The 16317-nt window shown below is 53.3% G+C and overlaps 1 protein-coding gene across 1 annotated transcript in view; it reads right to left on the reverse strand.

Moving 5' to 3' along the window:
• Nucleotides 1-822: 822 nt before the first annotated feature.
• Nucleotides 823-16317, reverse strand: part of NSD1 (nuclear receptor binding SET domain protein 1) — a 104373-nt gene continuing 88878 nt past the window's right edge. The window contains exon 23 of the mRNA XM_067535218.1: nucleotides 823-13901. Coding sequence (XP_067391319.1) covers nucleotides 12343-13901 — 1559 coding nt within the window. The 3' untranslated portion in view covers nucleotides 823-12342. The remainder of the gene's footprint in view (nucleotides 13902-16317) is intronic.

Here is a 16317-nt window from a genome sequence, read left to right on the forward strand (position 1 = left end):
ACCCGCCCTGGGTGCTGCTGTTCCCGGGACCAGCCTGCGCTGTCTGGTGCACAGGCAGCTGCCGGCTCATAGCCACACGGCTGGCTGCAGACTCACCGGCTTGAACGGTTCTTCCTGAGATGGAGGGTGGGCCCGGGACACCCTGTGGGATCAGTGCGTGCCTGGCCGCAGCGTGATGGAGTTCATGCTGTTGTGCATTTGCTCTGCAGCCATGCCCGCGGGGCCACACGACAGCTGCACTCCTCCCACCCCAACACGCCAGGGCAGCCCAGCCAGGCTGAGCTGTGGAGGCCGTGTTCTTGCCTGGGCTATGGTACCTGGCTCTGCTGGGATGGAGCGGCTGGGCGCTGCACCTTCTGCTGGCAGAGATTCCCCTCGCAATGCCTGGCCAAGGTCAGACAGAGGCAAGCCCCTCACAGGGCGGTGGTGGCCAGCCCCGGGCCAGGTGACTTCCACTCACCCTCTAAGTCCTGTCAAGGAGGCAGCAGGACATGCAGCGTGGAGAATGAGCCTGCCTCTCCCGCCCCCAGACGGGGGCTTGCCTGAGCTGGGGCAGCACTAACCAGCCCCCACAGCAGTGGGCTAACTCGCAGGGCTCCCCGTCTTTACAATACTGCGGCACAGCCCACAGGGTCTGAGCTTGGTCGCTGAGCAGCGCTCGCTAGGTGAGGGATGAAACGCGTCCAGCGCAGGAGCTGTATCGCGCTCGCTGGCAATGCGCCTCCCAGGCAGGTAGCACCAGCCCTGACTGCAGAGCCTACTGCAGGATCTGTTGCTGCTCGTTAGCCAGCCGCCGTCAGAGACAAAACACAGGAGAGGAAGTCAAGAGTAAAGTTAAACTTTACTTTACAGTAATTGTTTTCTTCTATATACAAAGAATTACAGTACAGAGGCTGGCAGCACCTGGAGAAGGGCAGCCCTCTTTTCATCAGCGTAAGTTTCACATACACAGTCTAAGGGGAGCAAATGAAATTCATCAATGGTCCAAGACTCTCCCCTTCTCCCCCCTCTAAAAATAAGAGATATATACTGTAAATATATATGCTTCTCTCACTCCAGCACCTGTTCTTTGCAGAGACCGGGCTAGTGCTGTGTAAAGCCAGGTTAGATGATCCTTCGCAAACACCCGTGTGCTGCATTCATCCACCATTCCCTGCTCCCTGTGCGCGCGCGCACGGGCCTGGCCCACCAGTGATACTCGGGAACCTCTTCCTGCAGTCATTGCTCAGGCACTAGTGCCAGTCACCTCAGTGGGAGTTTTGCTTGAACAAGGCCTACCTGCTGGGACCCGAGATGGGGTTCGTCTCACCAAGCCCAGGATTAGGCCTGCTGTGAGACAGACTCAGTGCAGGAAATCTACTGCCCGTCAGCGCTATTCATACTGAGGTGATTTCCCTACAGCCTTCGCGCTCTCCTGCACGACGCCCTACTCTAGTTCCTGTCACACCACCCAGAACATCACTGCCACGCCTGAGCTGCAGGTGGAAGGAAGAGGAGTCTAGCTTAAGCCCAGAGCACTGCATCGGTGGCAGGCCCCATGGACACACGGGAAGAGGTGCTTAGCTTGTTAGTCATTTCTCCCCCGTGCTTTTAAGCAGCTTCATACAAACCTGCTCGATCCCTTGTGTTTCATAATTCATTGCTCAAGTGTACGGAGGGGACAGGCGCTCGGAGAAACCCCCGCCCTGGGGCACAGCTGACATGGGCCCTTCGGTGTCGTCAGCAGCACAGCTTGCTTCAGTGACTGTACTGCAGGGAAGGGCTAGAAGAGAATTGCCCCCGGAGGTTCTGACACCGCTTCACTCCTGGGGATTATATTGCAGTCCGGGGGGGGGAAGGGGGCGCACTCTCTCAAAGAACGACTGTGCTCATAAAAGCCTCGTGCAGCGTTAGCGAGACGTGTGCAACGGGAAAGGGCCGTGGTGGGATCTTTTTTCAAAACCATGTGCCCTTTACGCCATGCTCCCCCCATCCTGCCCATGGCAGCCCTGGGGAGCAGGGGGTACAGGGCAGGCCCTGTGCTTTCCCGCTGCCATGACCCGTGCTCTGGGAGCATCTCTCGCTCACTAACGTACTAAATGCTTGTTAGACAAACACAACGACCGGCCAGCACCATTAGTTCTGCCCCACGCGAGGCAGTGATCTCGTCAACACTCGTTCAGTTCTCCTGTGTGTGAGGGACTGGTTATCTAACTCCTGGATCACACGGACCTGCAGGTTCCTTGCACTCATTTCCCTCCCTGCAGACACACCAGAGCATGCGACTGTTCACTTCGCTTTACAAGTGCTCGGCATAAAAGTCCAAAATTCAGCTCCTCTCGGCCAACAGTTCTGGAACAGCAGCCCCTGACCCCAGCTCAGTGCCCCACAGAAGAACATGCGCTTAGAAAACGGCACGGCCCATTCCATGCACAGGTCCATTTGGTGTTTTTTTGTTTTGTTTTTTCTATGCAGACTCACTGGCACCTTGGTTTGGTTTAAAGGCGTCTCAAATCTGGTTAACATAAAAACAATCAGGGGGTTTCCAGGCTTCAAATACTTATCCTGTCCTGTCCTGTCCCTTCCAGCTACACTAACCCCAGGCCACGCCCCAGCTACCAGAGCAGGAAAGGGTTCAGCCTACACAGGAACTCCAGCCTGGGGCTGGGGATTGTGAATTCAGCTGACCTGTGCTGAGACCCCAAACTTTGTACAATAGCACCACAGAAGCCCCAGTACTTAGTCAAGGGCAAATTGCAGATAAAACTTTCCCTAGAAATAGGATATAGCACTATTAATTCTCAGAGATTTCCCCAAGAGGTAGATGGAGAACTGCAGGGACTGCCCACCATGGCCACCCCCCTAGCTCACACTGCAGCCCAGACAGACTGCTGCAAGCTGGTGAGGGATCTGACCGACTCGCAGAAGAACGTAGCAGCAGGACATCTTTAAAGGAAGGAATCTGCTTTCCCTGCACCACCTGTTCACCGAGAGCCCTGCTGTCCTGGTAGCATTCTCTAGGCAAAGCTGCTGCTGACGCCAACGGGAGAGGGGAGTAAAAACTGTTGATGATACAGATTTGTCCCTTCCCCAGGGGTACAAGAACCCAATGACCAGCGAGACCTTGTCTACACTAGAAAAGGTAGTACCTGGATTGGAACACACGTCTCCAATGATGCGGTGCTAGCAAGAGCCTATGTACCACTGTAGACAAGGCTCAGGCAACTAACACCATGTCACAAGAACTGGTCAGAACAGGGGTCTGCCCTAGTGACCGCATGGCTGCAGGAACACTCCCAGCCAGCAGCTCCGAGAGGGTGGTGGAAGGAAGACTGAGTGTGCATCTCGGCAGTGCAGGGGAATGGCCACGAGAGATGGAAACTCAGAGTTCAAATCCAAACACTTCACGCAGTTGAAAAGCAGAGTTCGGACTCCCCCACAACCCGGCCTCCGCCCTCAGTGGTGTCAGCCAAGAGTAATTCATTCAATGGTGATGGCTGCACATCACTGCCTGGGGATCAGATAAACTGACCCGACTTTTACACAGCCTTTTCCTCCTCTCATTTCTGCCTCTTCAGCACAAGATAAAGTTGTTCACACAACTGTGCAGGGTCCCAGTTTAACATGCCGTATCTCTTTTACACTGAAAACTAACTCTGAATTCCCTGGGTTTAATCATGCTTGTCTTAAATGAATCACAACGTCCCTGTCATTTTTTTACCCTAATTTACTAATATAATATTTCTACCTTAACGCCAGCGTAGGTTTTTGTTTGGGACATTCTCTTTCTAATTACTAAAGCGTTCATGTAATCAGTAAACGGAACTCCCCAAGGGACGATACCCTGAGATACTGAGCGGAAGGTCTGGAGCGTCAGCCTCACCCATCTGTTCAAATTGTAATGTGCATGTCCACACTCACCACTGCCGCCTGGGTGCAGTGCAGAGGTGGATAATTCAGCTGTGTTTGCAGTTGTTTTTGTCGTCAGAGAGCACAATACAGCCAGGGCCCAGGCGCTATCCCTCTTCCCGCCACACGCCCGTGCATGCACATTTCTCCCTGCGCTCCCAGCTGGACAGATTTGGTGCAACAATAGTTTTTGAAAAGACCTCGTTAGTATTAAGGACCATTATTTTGCTGTTATTCTTCATAAAGGAAGGTTCCCATCTTACAGTAACTGGAGTTCTCCAAGGTATGTGGTCCCAGCAGGTATTCACTGTGGATGCGCGTGTGCTGTGTACCCAGGACCGGAAATTCTTCCAGAGCGCTGTCTGTGGGTCCACATGTGCCCTGCGTCTCCTAGTGCTGTGAACCAAGTGTATAAGGGGTGGCATGGACCGACTGCCTCTCCACTTCTTACTCTACCATCAATCACGCGAGGACCCGAAGCGGAGGAGGAGGAGGAGGAAGGTGGGTGGGTCTGAATACCCATAGGGACCACACAGAAGAAAGAACCCAGTTACTGTAAGGTCAGTAACCTTTCCTTCGTCATCAAGTGCTGGTCTAGGGTACTCACTGAGGGTGATTCCCAAGCAGCACCCACTGAGGAGGTGGGTGGGGGGAAGCACCTTCAGGTGAGGCCTGAATCAATGGACGGTGCCTGGTGAACATGCAAACGGCGCTCCAGGTTCAGAGTGGGGCTCCTTGAAAGGATGCCATGAGGCAGCTTGCACTCTGGGAGAAGGAGCCCTGTCAGAGCAGAGAAGGATGCAGCTGGAAATCCACTTTGAGAAGATACTGCTTCTCCTTTCATCCTCTCAGATGTGGAGGTGAAGAGCCGTGGAGGGGCTGAAAGGTCTTGTCCTATCCAGACAGAAGAACAGAGCTACGCAGACACCAGAGCGTGCAGCTTCCTGTCCCCCTTGCTCCTGTGCAAATTCAGGGAAGCTGCCTGGCTAACGTGGAAGTCAGCTGGACCCGTGGGCTGCCATCCCAGGGACACGGTCTCTGTGAACCATAGTATCAGGCAGGTCGGCCACAGGGCCCCAAACTCAGTTGCTCTCCTGGCTGAGGGAACAGCTCTGAGAAGGTTGCCTTCAAAGAGCAGGAGGGAGGCGGATGCTCAGAGTTCAGAGTGGTTTCATGACTCGGAGTGGGCCGGGATCAGGTCCAAGACGGAGAAGGTCTTGATTCTGACAATGCCTTTTAAGAACTTGTCTCTTGTGGGATGGGTGAAAACCGAACAGCCCTCTGCTGAGGATGAAAGGCATTGACCACTCTAAATAAACCCTTAATGACATGACGGACAGGCCCTGCTGACTTCCAGGAGAGGAGACAGTCCGGGATAAGAGAAATGCCAGACTCCTCTGGAGGAAATTGGGCCTCTGACACCACATGGAGAACTGCTTCCGCTTAGCAGTGGTTTCCTGCTAGACAAGAATGGACAGGGCCTCCCCCAAGTAGGGCAGAAATCGGATTGTGCAGCCGGTTGAGATGAAGCCCAAGACCCATCTGTCCGAAGTGAAACAGGCGAGATGGCCCCGAAGGGGGGAGGGGAGACTGGAGCTACCAGGACTGGTTGACAGGTCTCTGGGTGGAGAGGGGACGACCGTGCAGCACAGCGTCTGAAGCACTGCACTCTCTGGCACTTTCTCAGTGGCTCTGAGGGCTGTGGGGCTGGGCAGTATCCAAAGGGGGGCGGTTTAGAGGATTTTCTGTGAGGAGCCAGGGTGTATATTCCTGAGGAACGGAGGATGGCACAAGAGTCCTTGAGTGACTCGTCAGGGCTTTCACTGAATAAGCTGTTGCTCCCAAAGGAGAGATCCAGGGGAGCCCTGACGCCTGCTGCCAGGATGCCCATCTCACGGCCACCGAGGTAGCCACAGAGAAGGAAGCCACGTCTGTTACGTCCAGGGCTGCCTGGCTACAAGCTTTCCTTCATCTGGGACAGCCTGGAAGCAGGGCTTGCATTCCTGAGCTCATGTACGGATGAACTGCGACAACTTGGTGTAGGTGAGAAAATCCTATGTTGACAGGAGCGCCTGGCAGATTGCAGCATGGAAGAATAGGCTGGCAGGGGAATAGCTCTTTCTGCCAAGGAGATCCGCTCTCTTGGTATCCTTGTCTGACCGGTCACTCGATGATACCTGGTCTGTTCATTCCCTCTAGAGCACCCAGCATTGGCCATGGTCAGCAAACAGGCCATCGGGCTGACTCTGTCTGGCCGTTCTTATGAAGTGGAATGTGGTAGGCGGTGTCTGTTCCTCTCTGACTGCCTGGACAACCAGGGAGTTCACACATGGACGAGAAATTAAATACACTGCACTCCTGGAAGGGACAAAATCCTTCTCTTCAGGGTTGGAGTGCAGCTGGCTGGAGTGTGCCAACTGGTTTCAGGAGGCTCCAAGGTTATTGGTTTCCAGGAGGCTCTGGAAGCCCTGTCAGGGCTGACTTCCCTGGTGCGGACTGTCCGCAGCACATCCTGCTACTCAGAGTACGGGTAAGTTCTCAGTAACGCCCATCTTATGGCAGCTCAGCTCCTGGTGCACTCTGGCACGTAGCGTCCTGACAGCATCAGAACATCCTTAGAACAGCTGTTGGTGGCTGGGACCGTGAGTGACGGGTGGGTGGATGGTGTAGTAACTAGCGTCAGCTCCGACAGGATCGGTAACTCCAGCTCCACATAGGTAGCCAGGAACTCAGGCAGGGCAGATGGAGCTCTGGCAGGAGTCCTGGGTTGGAATCCATTGGTGCAGGGTCAGGTGTGGCTGTCTTGGTGTGGTGTGGTACTGCCCGTGCAGAGAATTCTCTCCTGTTCTCTCACAGCTTCGAGGTCAATTTCAGAGTGCTGGAATCTCCTGGCATCACTGCTGCTGGCTCTTGCTCCCTGTGCTCTCCGGGTGCACATGGTCTGGGACATGGAGCATCACTCAGTCCCGAGGAGTGTGGGGGGGGTGGGAGCCATCCTCTTCTCCGAGGACTTGTCAGCCTTCTCTACCCTCTTAACGCGTCCTCAGAGTCCTTAGGTCTGCTGACGGGCTCCATTAAGGCCCTGCAAAGTCTGAACTGCAGGGACTGCCTAGCACAGGGGAGAGGAAGGAGAGGCAGATCTCACACTTGGACAAGATATGAGATTCCTGCAGGCTGTAGAGACAGGTCTTCTGAGTGTGGCTTAACAGGGAGACTTGAGGGCAGGCAACGCAAGGCCTCAAACCTGGGATCTTGGGCATACGTGCCTCGGACGCAGGGAGAATAAGCTGGGGGAACCTCCCGATTCCTGCTAACTACAAAGCACTAGCTAACTAATGAAAAATCATGTAACAAGTGACACTCAAGTGTTTACAGGTAACACCCTGAGCAGAAGTCAGAAGACCAATGAACACAGGCGGGCTCTGTCCCAGATTGCGAGCGGTAGAAAGGAACCGGAGAGGCAGATGGTCCGCACTGCACTTATATGTCCTCAGTTCCTAGCTGAGGAGACGCAGAGAAAAGACAGGGACCAACAGACCCTGCAATCAAAGAATTTCTGGTCCTGCCTCCATGGAACACACACACCCACAGTGAATACCCACAGGGCCCAGCCCTCGAAGCAGTACTGAGTATCTTCTCCAGCAGCGGGGGCTGGGCGTATCATCTTATCCCCCAGAAAAGTTCACCAAACGCTGTCTTTCAAAGTGGACACGCTCGCCGACTGATCTCTTTGGGACCGAGGCCGTAGGCTTCCTTCGTGCAGGTGGCCGTTTCACCTCTGCCACTACTCTGAATGGCACCAAGGTCACAGGCGTGGCAATGCTGGCCACTGCTTCCCATGGTTCCCAGTGGGAGCGAAGCCCTGCTGTCCTGGACAGAGAGCAACGCCGTGAGGAGCAATGAATAGAGGTGCTGAGCGTCTCTGCTGACGGCAGCGAATGGCCTCGGTCCCTTTGAGAACAACGGCGGACTGGGGCCATCCTGCCAGAGGGTTACTACTGGAGAGTTTCTGTGAACGTTTCTCAGCCTCTGCCAAAGGGGAAACTTTCAGTTACGGACAGACAGAGAAAAATGGCTGAGTCCTAAACGCTTCTGTTCAACAGCCATGCCTTGCACCTCAAGAGCTTCCTCTTGGCCACTGTGTCTACAGCCGAGCCGAGCCCTTTGGGGGCAAGACGCTCTGACATCTCCTTGCTAGGTAGGTAGAGTGTGCTTGGTCCTCAACTCAGGGTGAATTCCTGCTGAGAGTGCCAAAGGTGACTCCACCTGCGCTGTGGGGCAGCCCTCTGTCTGCTAGTGATGTCTCCAGTGCAGACACACTCTGGAGTGTCTCCGTGTTCACCACAGAACTTCACGTCTAGGGCAAAGGCCAGAATGAACTTCCTGCACCCTTCCTTTCATCCCTTTAGCACGGACACTCTCTAGGTACGGTCGGTCCTACGTGAGCACAAACATCTTTGCAACTTTATTTTCTGTATCAAGAATCCAGTGACTTGAATTACTGATGCAAATTCTAAAAGGTAGCGAAGGAAATAGACTGCATTTAGACAAACGTCTCCCCGCAGCTCAGTAGATGCAGCTGGCTGGCTGCCACCATCTCAGGGAGGGATGGAAGTATTGGTTACAAAAGGCAACCATTTAAACTATTACAATGATATCAGTTACCCATTTAACTGACAATTGTGTCCCAACCCACGTTCTCCGTCCCCTTCCCTCAGCCCCCGGGTAGCACCCCCAGCCCAATTCCGTGGGGAACCCCCATCTCAGAGCCATGTTCCCTGGTGTTCTGCAGCGGGGCCTTGGCCTCCCCGGACAGCAGCACCAGCAGTGTGGCCGCCTCTGCCAGGGCCCAATGCCGTCACCATGGAGACAGGGAGCCTGCGACACCAATTAACCGATCAGTATCACTTCATGGCAAGATTAACGCTCATCGGTTAATGGCTAGTACTTTACATCCCTAATCTCCAGCAGTGAATTCAGTTTTGTTTTCTTTAAGGTGGGTTTTCCTGGCACACACAGTGTGCCTGCTGACAACCTGAGACTCCGGCCCAGTTAAAGGCAGCTTTGGTTATAGCAGAGCACGTCTCGGGGATCACATCTAGAGGCCAGGGAGCATTGTCTCTCTCATGTCCCTTCAGGCCTTGGCCTGTTGCCTGAGGTTGCCAATTCAGGCTAAGAGGGTTCTGACATAAAGCTGTTATTTCTTCCCCATCGTATTAACTTCCATAGATGTTCCCACCAGGATCAGCAGCTTCCTTCTCTAGCCTGGGATAAAAGAGAAGTGACCGGCTGCCAGCCAGCCAGCATCCATGATTCCTCAGCACTCAGACCGACAGGCTAGCGAGGGCTCGGGGGCCACATTCCTCTCCACTAGAGTGGGGTGGTCAGCCTCGCGCAGGAAGGGAAACCCCTCTAACTCTGCACAGTCCCTTTCACCGGATACCGAACAACTGCTTCCTGCTTTCCTCACTTACCCCACTCATGGAACACCCTACACCTGGAGAGGTCCTTGCAGTTTGTATTAACTTCTACACTGACAGATGAAGCATGCTCCTGGCACAAGCACTACCTTTAAGTGACATGTCACAGTGCAGACACTTATTTAACCAAGCAGCCGCCAGCCATTCTAAAATCAGCGCTGTGAAACGTGTCGGCTGGAAGGTGGGTGGATTAGAAAACTAGATCTTTACAGAAAAGGTGTAGAGGGAGAAGAGAAGAGAAACGGGTGCAGTCGGACGAGGAGAGTAAGGCTGGGGGTTGAAATACCATGCAAAGGCTCAATCTACTTTCACTATTCAAACGGGAGCTCCTAAATAATTGCTGATAGCGCTGAAGGAGTCTGCTGCCATGGACCTCACCCTGTATTTCAACACATGATTTATAAGAATGATTTTCAAACCTGCCCTCATGAGAATTCACTGAGAACTTCTCCATTGTAAAGATTTAAAATAGCCTGCACCAAAAATATTCACAGTTTAGTTTTCATGAAACAAATAACTAGTTAACACATGACATTGCAAAACCAGAGTTGGACAAAGCAGTGCAGACACCTTTTCTTGTTATAGCTACAGGTGGCTGGTGGTTGGCACAGAGGACACCCTACGCACACGATCTACATGACAAAGTCCAGCTCATGGGAAGGCCTATCAATGTAAATCAGATTTATTTTCCTTCTCAAACATGATAAATACTTAATATACTGAACCTCATTACCAGTTTTTTTTTATTTTGTTTTTATTTTAAAAAGTTAATAAAATGCCCTTAGTTTATCTTCTCTCTCAACAGCTCTGAGGAGATGGCCTGATTCCCTTTGTGCAGGAGTCACGCAAAACAGCAGCTGCTTGCATCTCCTCCGAGTCAGCAGAGATCAGGTACTGGCCTGCATGCAGGTCTTCCTGGACAAACATCAAACACTAGGAATCCAGAGCCATAAAGCTTTCCAAAGTCATTAGCTATCCTGTGAAGGGTCTGAAGTGACTCAGACTGGAGAGGAGATGCATGCCAGCACTGGGAATGTCTCCCAGTGCCCAGAGGGGAGCACTCAGTCACACACTATCTTGGGGAGCTGACTTTGGAAAGGAGGCAGCAGGGTTTGCCTTGTTACAGAGATTGGTCTCGCTATCAGAGACCCGCACAGCTAATTACCATCCTCCCGTGGAGCAGCGGGAACACGTGAGCTGAATGCCAGCACCGACCTGTTCCCAAGTCAGAGGAAAGGGGCTAGGGCTAGCATGGAACTAGGGTGCCCCTCTCTGGGGAGAGACCCACAGATCTATCAGAAACAAAAAAGACACCCAGGAGCTGGAGCCTGAGAGACTGTGGGAGTCCTGCTGCCCTGGTGTGTGGCGCTCTGACACACCAGGCAGGTAATGTGCCAGGAGACAGTGCTGATCAGACAGTGCTTCCTGATGGTCCGGTGAGCTGCACCAACTGCGGGCAGCACAGACGCAGACTGCCTGTCCACTCCTTCCCATGTCCGAGGCTAGCAGCAACACCGGTGTCGCTAGTCACAAGTAGTCATTTCCTAAGTCCCTGGCTGTAATTCTACCACATGTCTTATCAGTGCCACTGCCTCAGCAGTCAGCTATCATAACTGCTTCCATCAGCTCTACTTGGAACAGCGTGAAGAGCTACCGTTAGTGGAAAAGAGAAAGACAGAGAGAGAGAGAGAAAGAAAGAAAGGCAGCCAGGTGCCAGAGCCCATTGTGTTCCAGTGTGAGAACTATTACCTTGGAGGGGCTGCTTTTCTGACACACAGACACTTCACCACAGTCCAGGTAATTCAAGTCTCCTGTGGGGTTTTTGGTTGGAAATACAGAGGCTAACCCGGGGGAGGGTGTTGAAATCGTTTTCCATTCTGGATGCAGCGTTCCTTCTGAAACAGGATCTCGACTCTGCACTATGGAGCGAGGGCCACAGAATTCACTCCGAGCTTCGAAAGGCGTCACTGGGTAGCGCTACCAGACGCTACGCAAACGCGAGTCCTAAGCATGTGGTTGAGATGGGGGAGGAAAAGACTATTTAGTTTGCTTGTTCATGGTAACGACCCAGGTCAAGAAGGGATGGCCTGGAGCCTTCAGAGGGCAGTGTGTCTGCCCTGCCCAAGGGACTGCACGGCATCCAGGAGGAGCCTTACTCATCTCCACCCTGCTACAGCTGCCAGCAAGGTCACAGTATTGTAAGTGCAGTGGAAATTCCGCCCGTCCCACATTAAAGGGCTAAGACCCACGAGTGAAAATCCTGGTATCTTCAGAGATCTGCTATCCCACCCCCAATCACAGGGCCTGCACAGGAGCAGCTCTCTAGCCCCTGCTGGACTGGACTACCCCGTCTGGCAGGGGCAGGCTCCTCCAAGTGACCCACCATTTTACAACAGCACCTGTTTTGGCGAGCCTCGCGCTGGCGGCACACACCAATGTGCACACTCAGGCAAACACGTGCAAAGGAAAACCGGGCAGCACCAGAGCTAAATCCTTCCCTTCTTCAGAGTCTAGCAGACACATGTCCAATTACTCTGTGCACCACTGAACCAGTGGAGATCCCAGTGCAGACTAGCTGTTTTGTTTCCACTAAGAACAACAGTTAAGAGAAAGGAAATTGCTTCCTCGGGGCCATCTAGCTGTGTTTTGGAAACCCCTGTGGATGCAGACCTCGCACGCAGACGTGCTAGATCAGTAATGTGACCATTCGAATGGAATTAGATTTTATCCAGAGTGGACTCTTTATTTCAACATTACCATTTGTAAAAGGAAGAGGAGAAGGTCTCTATGTTCCCTCTCTGTGGCTGGGCCACACTCAGATTTAGGAAAATGTCCTTGCTTGTGTCATGAGAGAGTTTGGATGGGACGTGCGTGGGCTAGAGGCTGGGCTCAGGGAAGTGAACAACAAACAAAACAAAGAAAATCCCTCTCCCCAAACAAACAGACCGTAACCTGCCTGCCTCCTTCACCGACTTCACTTCGGTTTAGATTCAGCCAATTCAGGACTGGGAGAATCCTGGTTATGGACTAGCACTACGTTTTGCTCAGGCAAAGGGTCCTGCCCCATGGGTGTCTGTGCTTTTCCAGAGAGCCAAGAGATCCGCTCAAATGTCTGAATGTTCCTGGCAAGCCATGAGGTCTGCTCTGAGGGTACTGGTGCTTCCCTGGCGGGCCGGGGGGTCTGTTCAAATGTACGTAACCTCTCCACTGTCCACGGGCTCTGCTCTGTGGGCGCTGATGCCACTTCCCGGTCAGCCTGAGTCAGCGGCTCAGGTGTCTGTAATTTCTCTGTGGTCCGAGGGGACTGCTCTGCAGGTGTCAGTGCTTTCACAGTGGGCCAGTGGATCGGCTCACGTGTCTGCAATTTCTCCATGGGCCAAGGTGCCTGCCCCACGTGTGACAATGCTTTCCCTGCAGGCCAAGAGGTCTGCTCATCAGGTACAAAAGTTCGTTCTTTCTGCTGTGGGTTCAGCTCCCCTCTCTCTTTTGGCTGCGTATTCTGATCAACGGGCCTCAGAGCTTTCTCAGAGAGCAGCAGCCTCGGCGCTACAGCCACGGGAGGCCGCTCTGACGCCTGGGGCCTCGGAGTTACAGCGGCAGGAGGCCTGTCCAATGCCTGACACTGCAGGGCCCCGGCAGCGGGAGCCTTGTCTGACAGCAGCGGCTGTGGGCCCTGGGCAGGAGACTCGAACAACAGCTGAGGCCGTGGGACCCTAGCGAGGGTGGGAGACTCCTCCAATAGCTGAGGCCACTGAGCCCGGGTGGCGCTGGGAGACTCGGCTGACGGCAGAGGACGCACGCCCTTGGCTGGAGATTCATCCGCCGGCGCAGGCGGCGCAGTGGCAGCAGCAGAAGGAGACTCGTCCGATGGCGGAGGCTGCTGGCCTGTGGAAGTGGCCAGAGGCTTGTCCGAGTGCTGAAGCCTCAGGGACACAATGGTGGGCTGTTTATCTGACTGTAACCTCAGGGACATGGCAGCGGCGGGTTTGTCTGACGGGTGTAATCTCAGGGCCACCGTGGCAGGTGGTTTGTCTGACGGCTGTAGCCTCAGGGCCACTGTGGAGGGTGTTTTGTTGGATGGGTGCAGCCTCAGGGCCACGGTTGTGGGTGGTTTGTCGAGTGGCTGCAGCCTGAGAGCCACGGTGGAGGACGGCTTGTCCGATGGCTGCAGTTTCAGGGCCACGGTGGAGCATGGCTTGTCCGATGGCTGCAGCCTCAAGGCGACAGCCAGGGGCAGCCTGTCCGAAGGCGGAAGCCTCAGGCCCATGACGGCAGGTTGCTGGTCTGATGGCTGGGTGCTCTGACAGTTAGCCAGGGGTACTGCGGGAGGCACATACTCACGAATTTCCCCCGGTTCTAGAGGGTTCGGCCCACAGGGATCATGCTCTGTGCAAGATAAGCGTCCATCCAGTTTAGAAATAAAGAGCATTCCCTCCCGATGCTGCTTGCAGAAGGAGCTGGGACACATCTCACAGAAGGAAGCTGCTTCCTTGCCGCACACGTCACACTGGTGCCAAGGGCACTCCCACTTCCCTGCAGCACACAGACAGGAGGAAAGGAACACCTTAGGGACACGTAACAAAGCTACCTGGCTGGAAAGCTACGGTCTAGGGTAGGGGAGACCTGCTTGTAACCTGCTCTCACTAAAGTAATGCCAATCTATGTAGAACGTCAAAAATTTCCCTTCTCTACTCCTGTTCCAGTTGCCTTGGAGCTGCAGCCATTAGAACAAGCACCGAAGGAAATCTAGACTCCCCACACCACAGGGCTAATGCAAGGAAAGTTCTGCTTTGGAGCTAACCCTCCCTCTGAAAAGGTTCCCAGATGTTTCAAGTTTCAACTAGGGCTGAGTGAATTTGGGGCCAATTTCCTCCCGTCACCCTTCTGAGAGAGAAAAAATCGGAAGACAATGGAGTCAAGGAACTGAGTTTCTCTTATCTCCCCCTCTGGGCAGAGGAAAACAGTTCTTTACAGAAGCCAAGCTGTGTCTTAAGGAGTTCAGTTTGGAGTTTCACTCACAGCTATCATCAAAACCACCACAGAGGAACCCCCCCCCCCCTGCAGTGTGCAGCAAAGTCAGCTGGAGGCTTCCTCTCTGTTGATTCAACCCTTAGCACTCCTCACTTGGTACACGCTGCACTGGTTGTCACCAGCTACCGAAAGCCTCTGTCAACTAGAGAGTCATAGAATTTAAGTCCAGAAGGGACCATTAGATCATCTAGTCTGACCCCCTGCATGTCAGAGGCCCTTACATTTTACACTGGGAACCCTGTATGGAATACAGAACCCGTCTCTGCCTGGCTCTGCAGACACCGGAGATGCAGACCCCACCTCTGCCTGGGGCAGTCTGTCCAATGTATAATCACCCTCACTGTGAAAACATGGGGCCTCATTTCTAATCTGAATGTGGCTGGTTTTAGCCAGCAGCCATTAGTTCTTGTTATGCCATTTCCCACTAAGTTAAAGAGCCGTCGGGTACCCAGCATTTGACTGGTGAAGGTGTTTCAACACCACAATCCAGGCTTCTCTCAATCTTCTTTTTAATGATCTACACAACCGAGCTCTAACTCTCTCATTTGTGAGGTATTTTCTCCAACTCTTGAATCGTATTTGTGGCTCTTTTCTGGCCCTTTTCAATTTTCCAACATCCGTTTTAACCCATGGACACAGCACTCTGGTATCGTCTCAGCCAGGCTCTCCCTGCTCCTAACACTACTGCATTTACACATCCAATGGTTACATTAGCAGGTGTTTCACAGTACTGCCCTGACAGCTCCTGGTGAGTTGCTTGTTCGCTATGAATTCCTAAACCCTTTTCAGAATCACTGTGCCAGTCCCCTACTCCGTAGCGATGCCCCGCGTTCCCGGTCCCTTCCTGTGCAATGTTGCAGTTAGCTGTATAAAAACTCATTTTGAGTGAACGGGCAGCTTACTTCCGGCCCTCGGGGCTATCTGCCTCTCTGCGTCACCTGCACATTTTATCAGAATGATTTTATATTTCCTTCCAGACCCCTGATAAAAGTACTGCATGGTGTTGGGCTTGGACCAATCCCTACACAAGCCACCAAAACACCTGCATTCAGGGATGATTCCTTTGAAATCTGTCACTTAGCCAGCTAATCTGTGTCTGACTGCTATTGTAAAGTGCTAATCCGAATGTCATGTGGTACCGTGAGAGGGCAGCTTGCCTGGGGCAAAGCCAACCCTGATAACAGGACACCCCGGCCTGTGAGGAACCAGGGGAATCCTGTACACAAGAAGCCAGGTTTAAGTGCTGATAGGGCCCAGCTGGGGAAAGAGCTGGAGGGAAGAGCATGCAGGGCCCTGAGTCAGAGCAGAAAAGGAAGCTCAAAGTAGGGAGGCAAGTTCCCCAGGCTAGGAGCCCTGGGCAGACCCTGAACAAGCAGGGAGAGGAAAGCTTTCAAGGCAGGCCTGGGAGAAATCCTGATCAGAACAGGGCAGAGACTGAGACCCCCAGAGGGAAGCAAAGAGGCGAGGGAGGAGATGGCCCAGGGGAAACTGATCACAAATAGTGATCAATGGCTCCATGTCTATCTGGCAGCCGGTCACAAGCGCAGTGCTCCAGGGGTCAGTGCTGGGGCTGGTTTTGTTCAACATCTTCATTAATGATCTGGAGGATGGGGTAGATTGCACCCTCAGCAAGTTTGCAGATGACACTAAGCTGGGGGGAGTGGTAGATACCTGGAAGGTAGGGATAGGATACAGAAAGACCTAAACAAACTGAAGAAAGAAATCTGAAATCTGATGAGGTTCAACCAAGGACAAGTGCAGAGTCCTGCACTTTGGACGGAAGAATCCCATGCACAGCTACAGACTGGGGACCGACGAGCTAGGCAGCAGTTCTGCAGAAAAGGACCTGGGGGTTACAGTGGATAAAAAGCTGGATATGAGTCAGCAGTGTGCCCTGGTTGTCAAGAAGGCTAATAGC

This window comes from Emydura macquarii, unplaced genomic scaffold (assembly GCF_026122565.2).
Source record: "Emydura macquarii macquarii isolate MOO-44397 ecotype Brisbane River unplaced genomic scaffold, CSIRO-AGI_Emac_v2 contig_378, whole genome shotgun sequence".
Lineage (NCBI taxonomy): Eukaryota > Metazoa > Chordata > Testudines > Chelidae > Emydura > Emydura macquarii.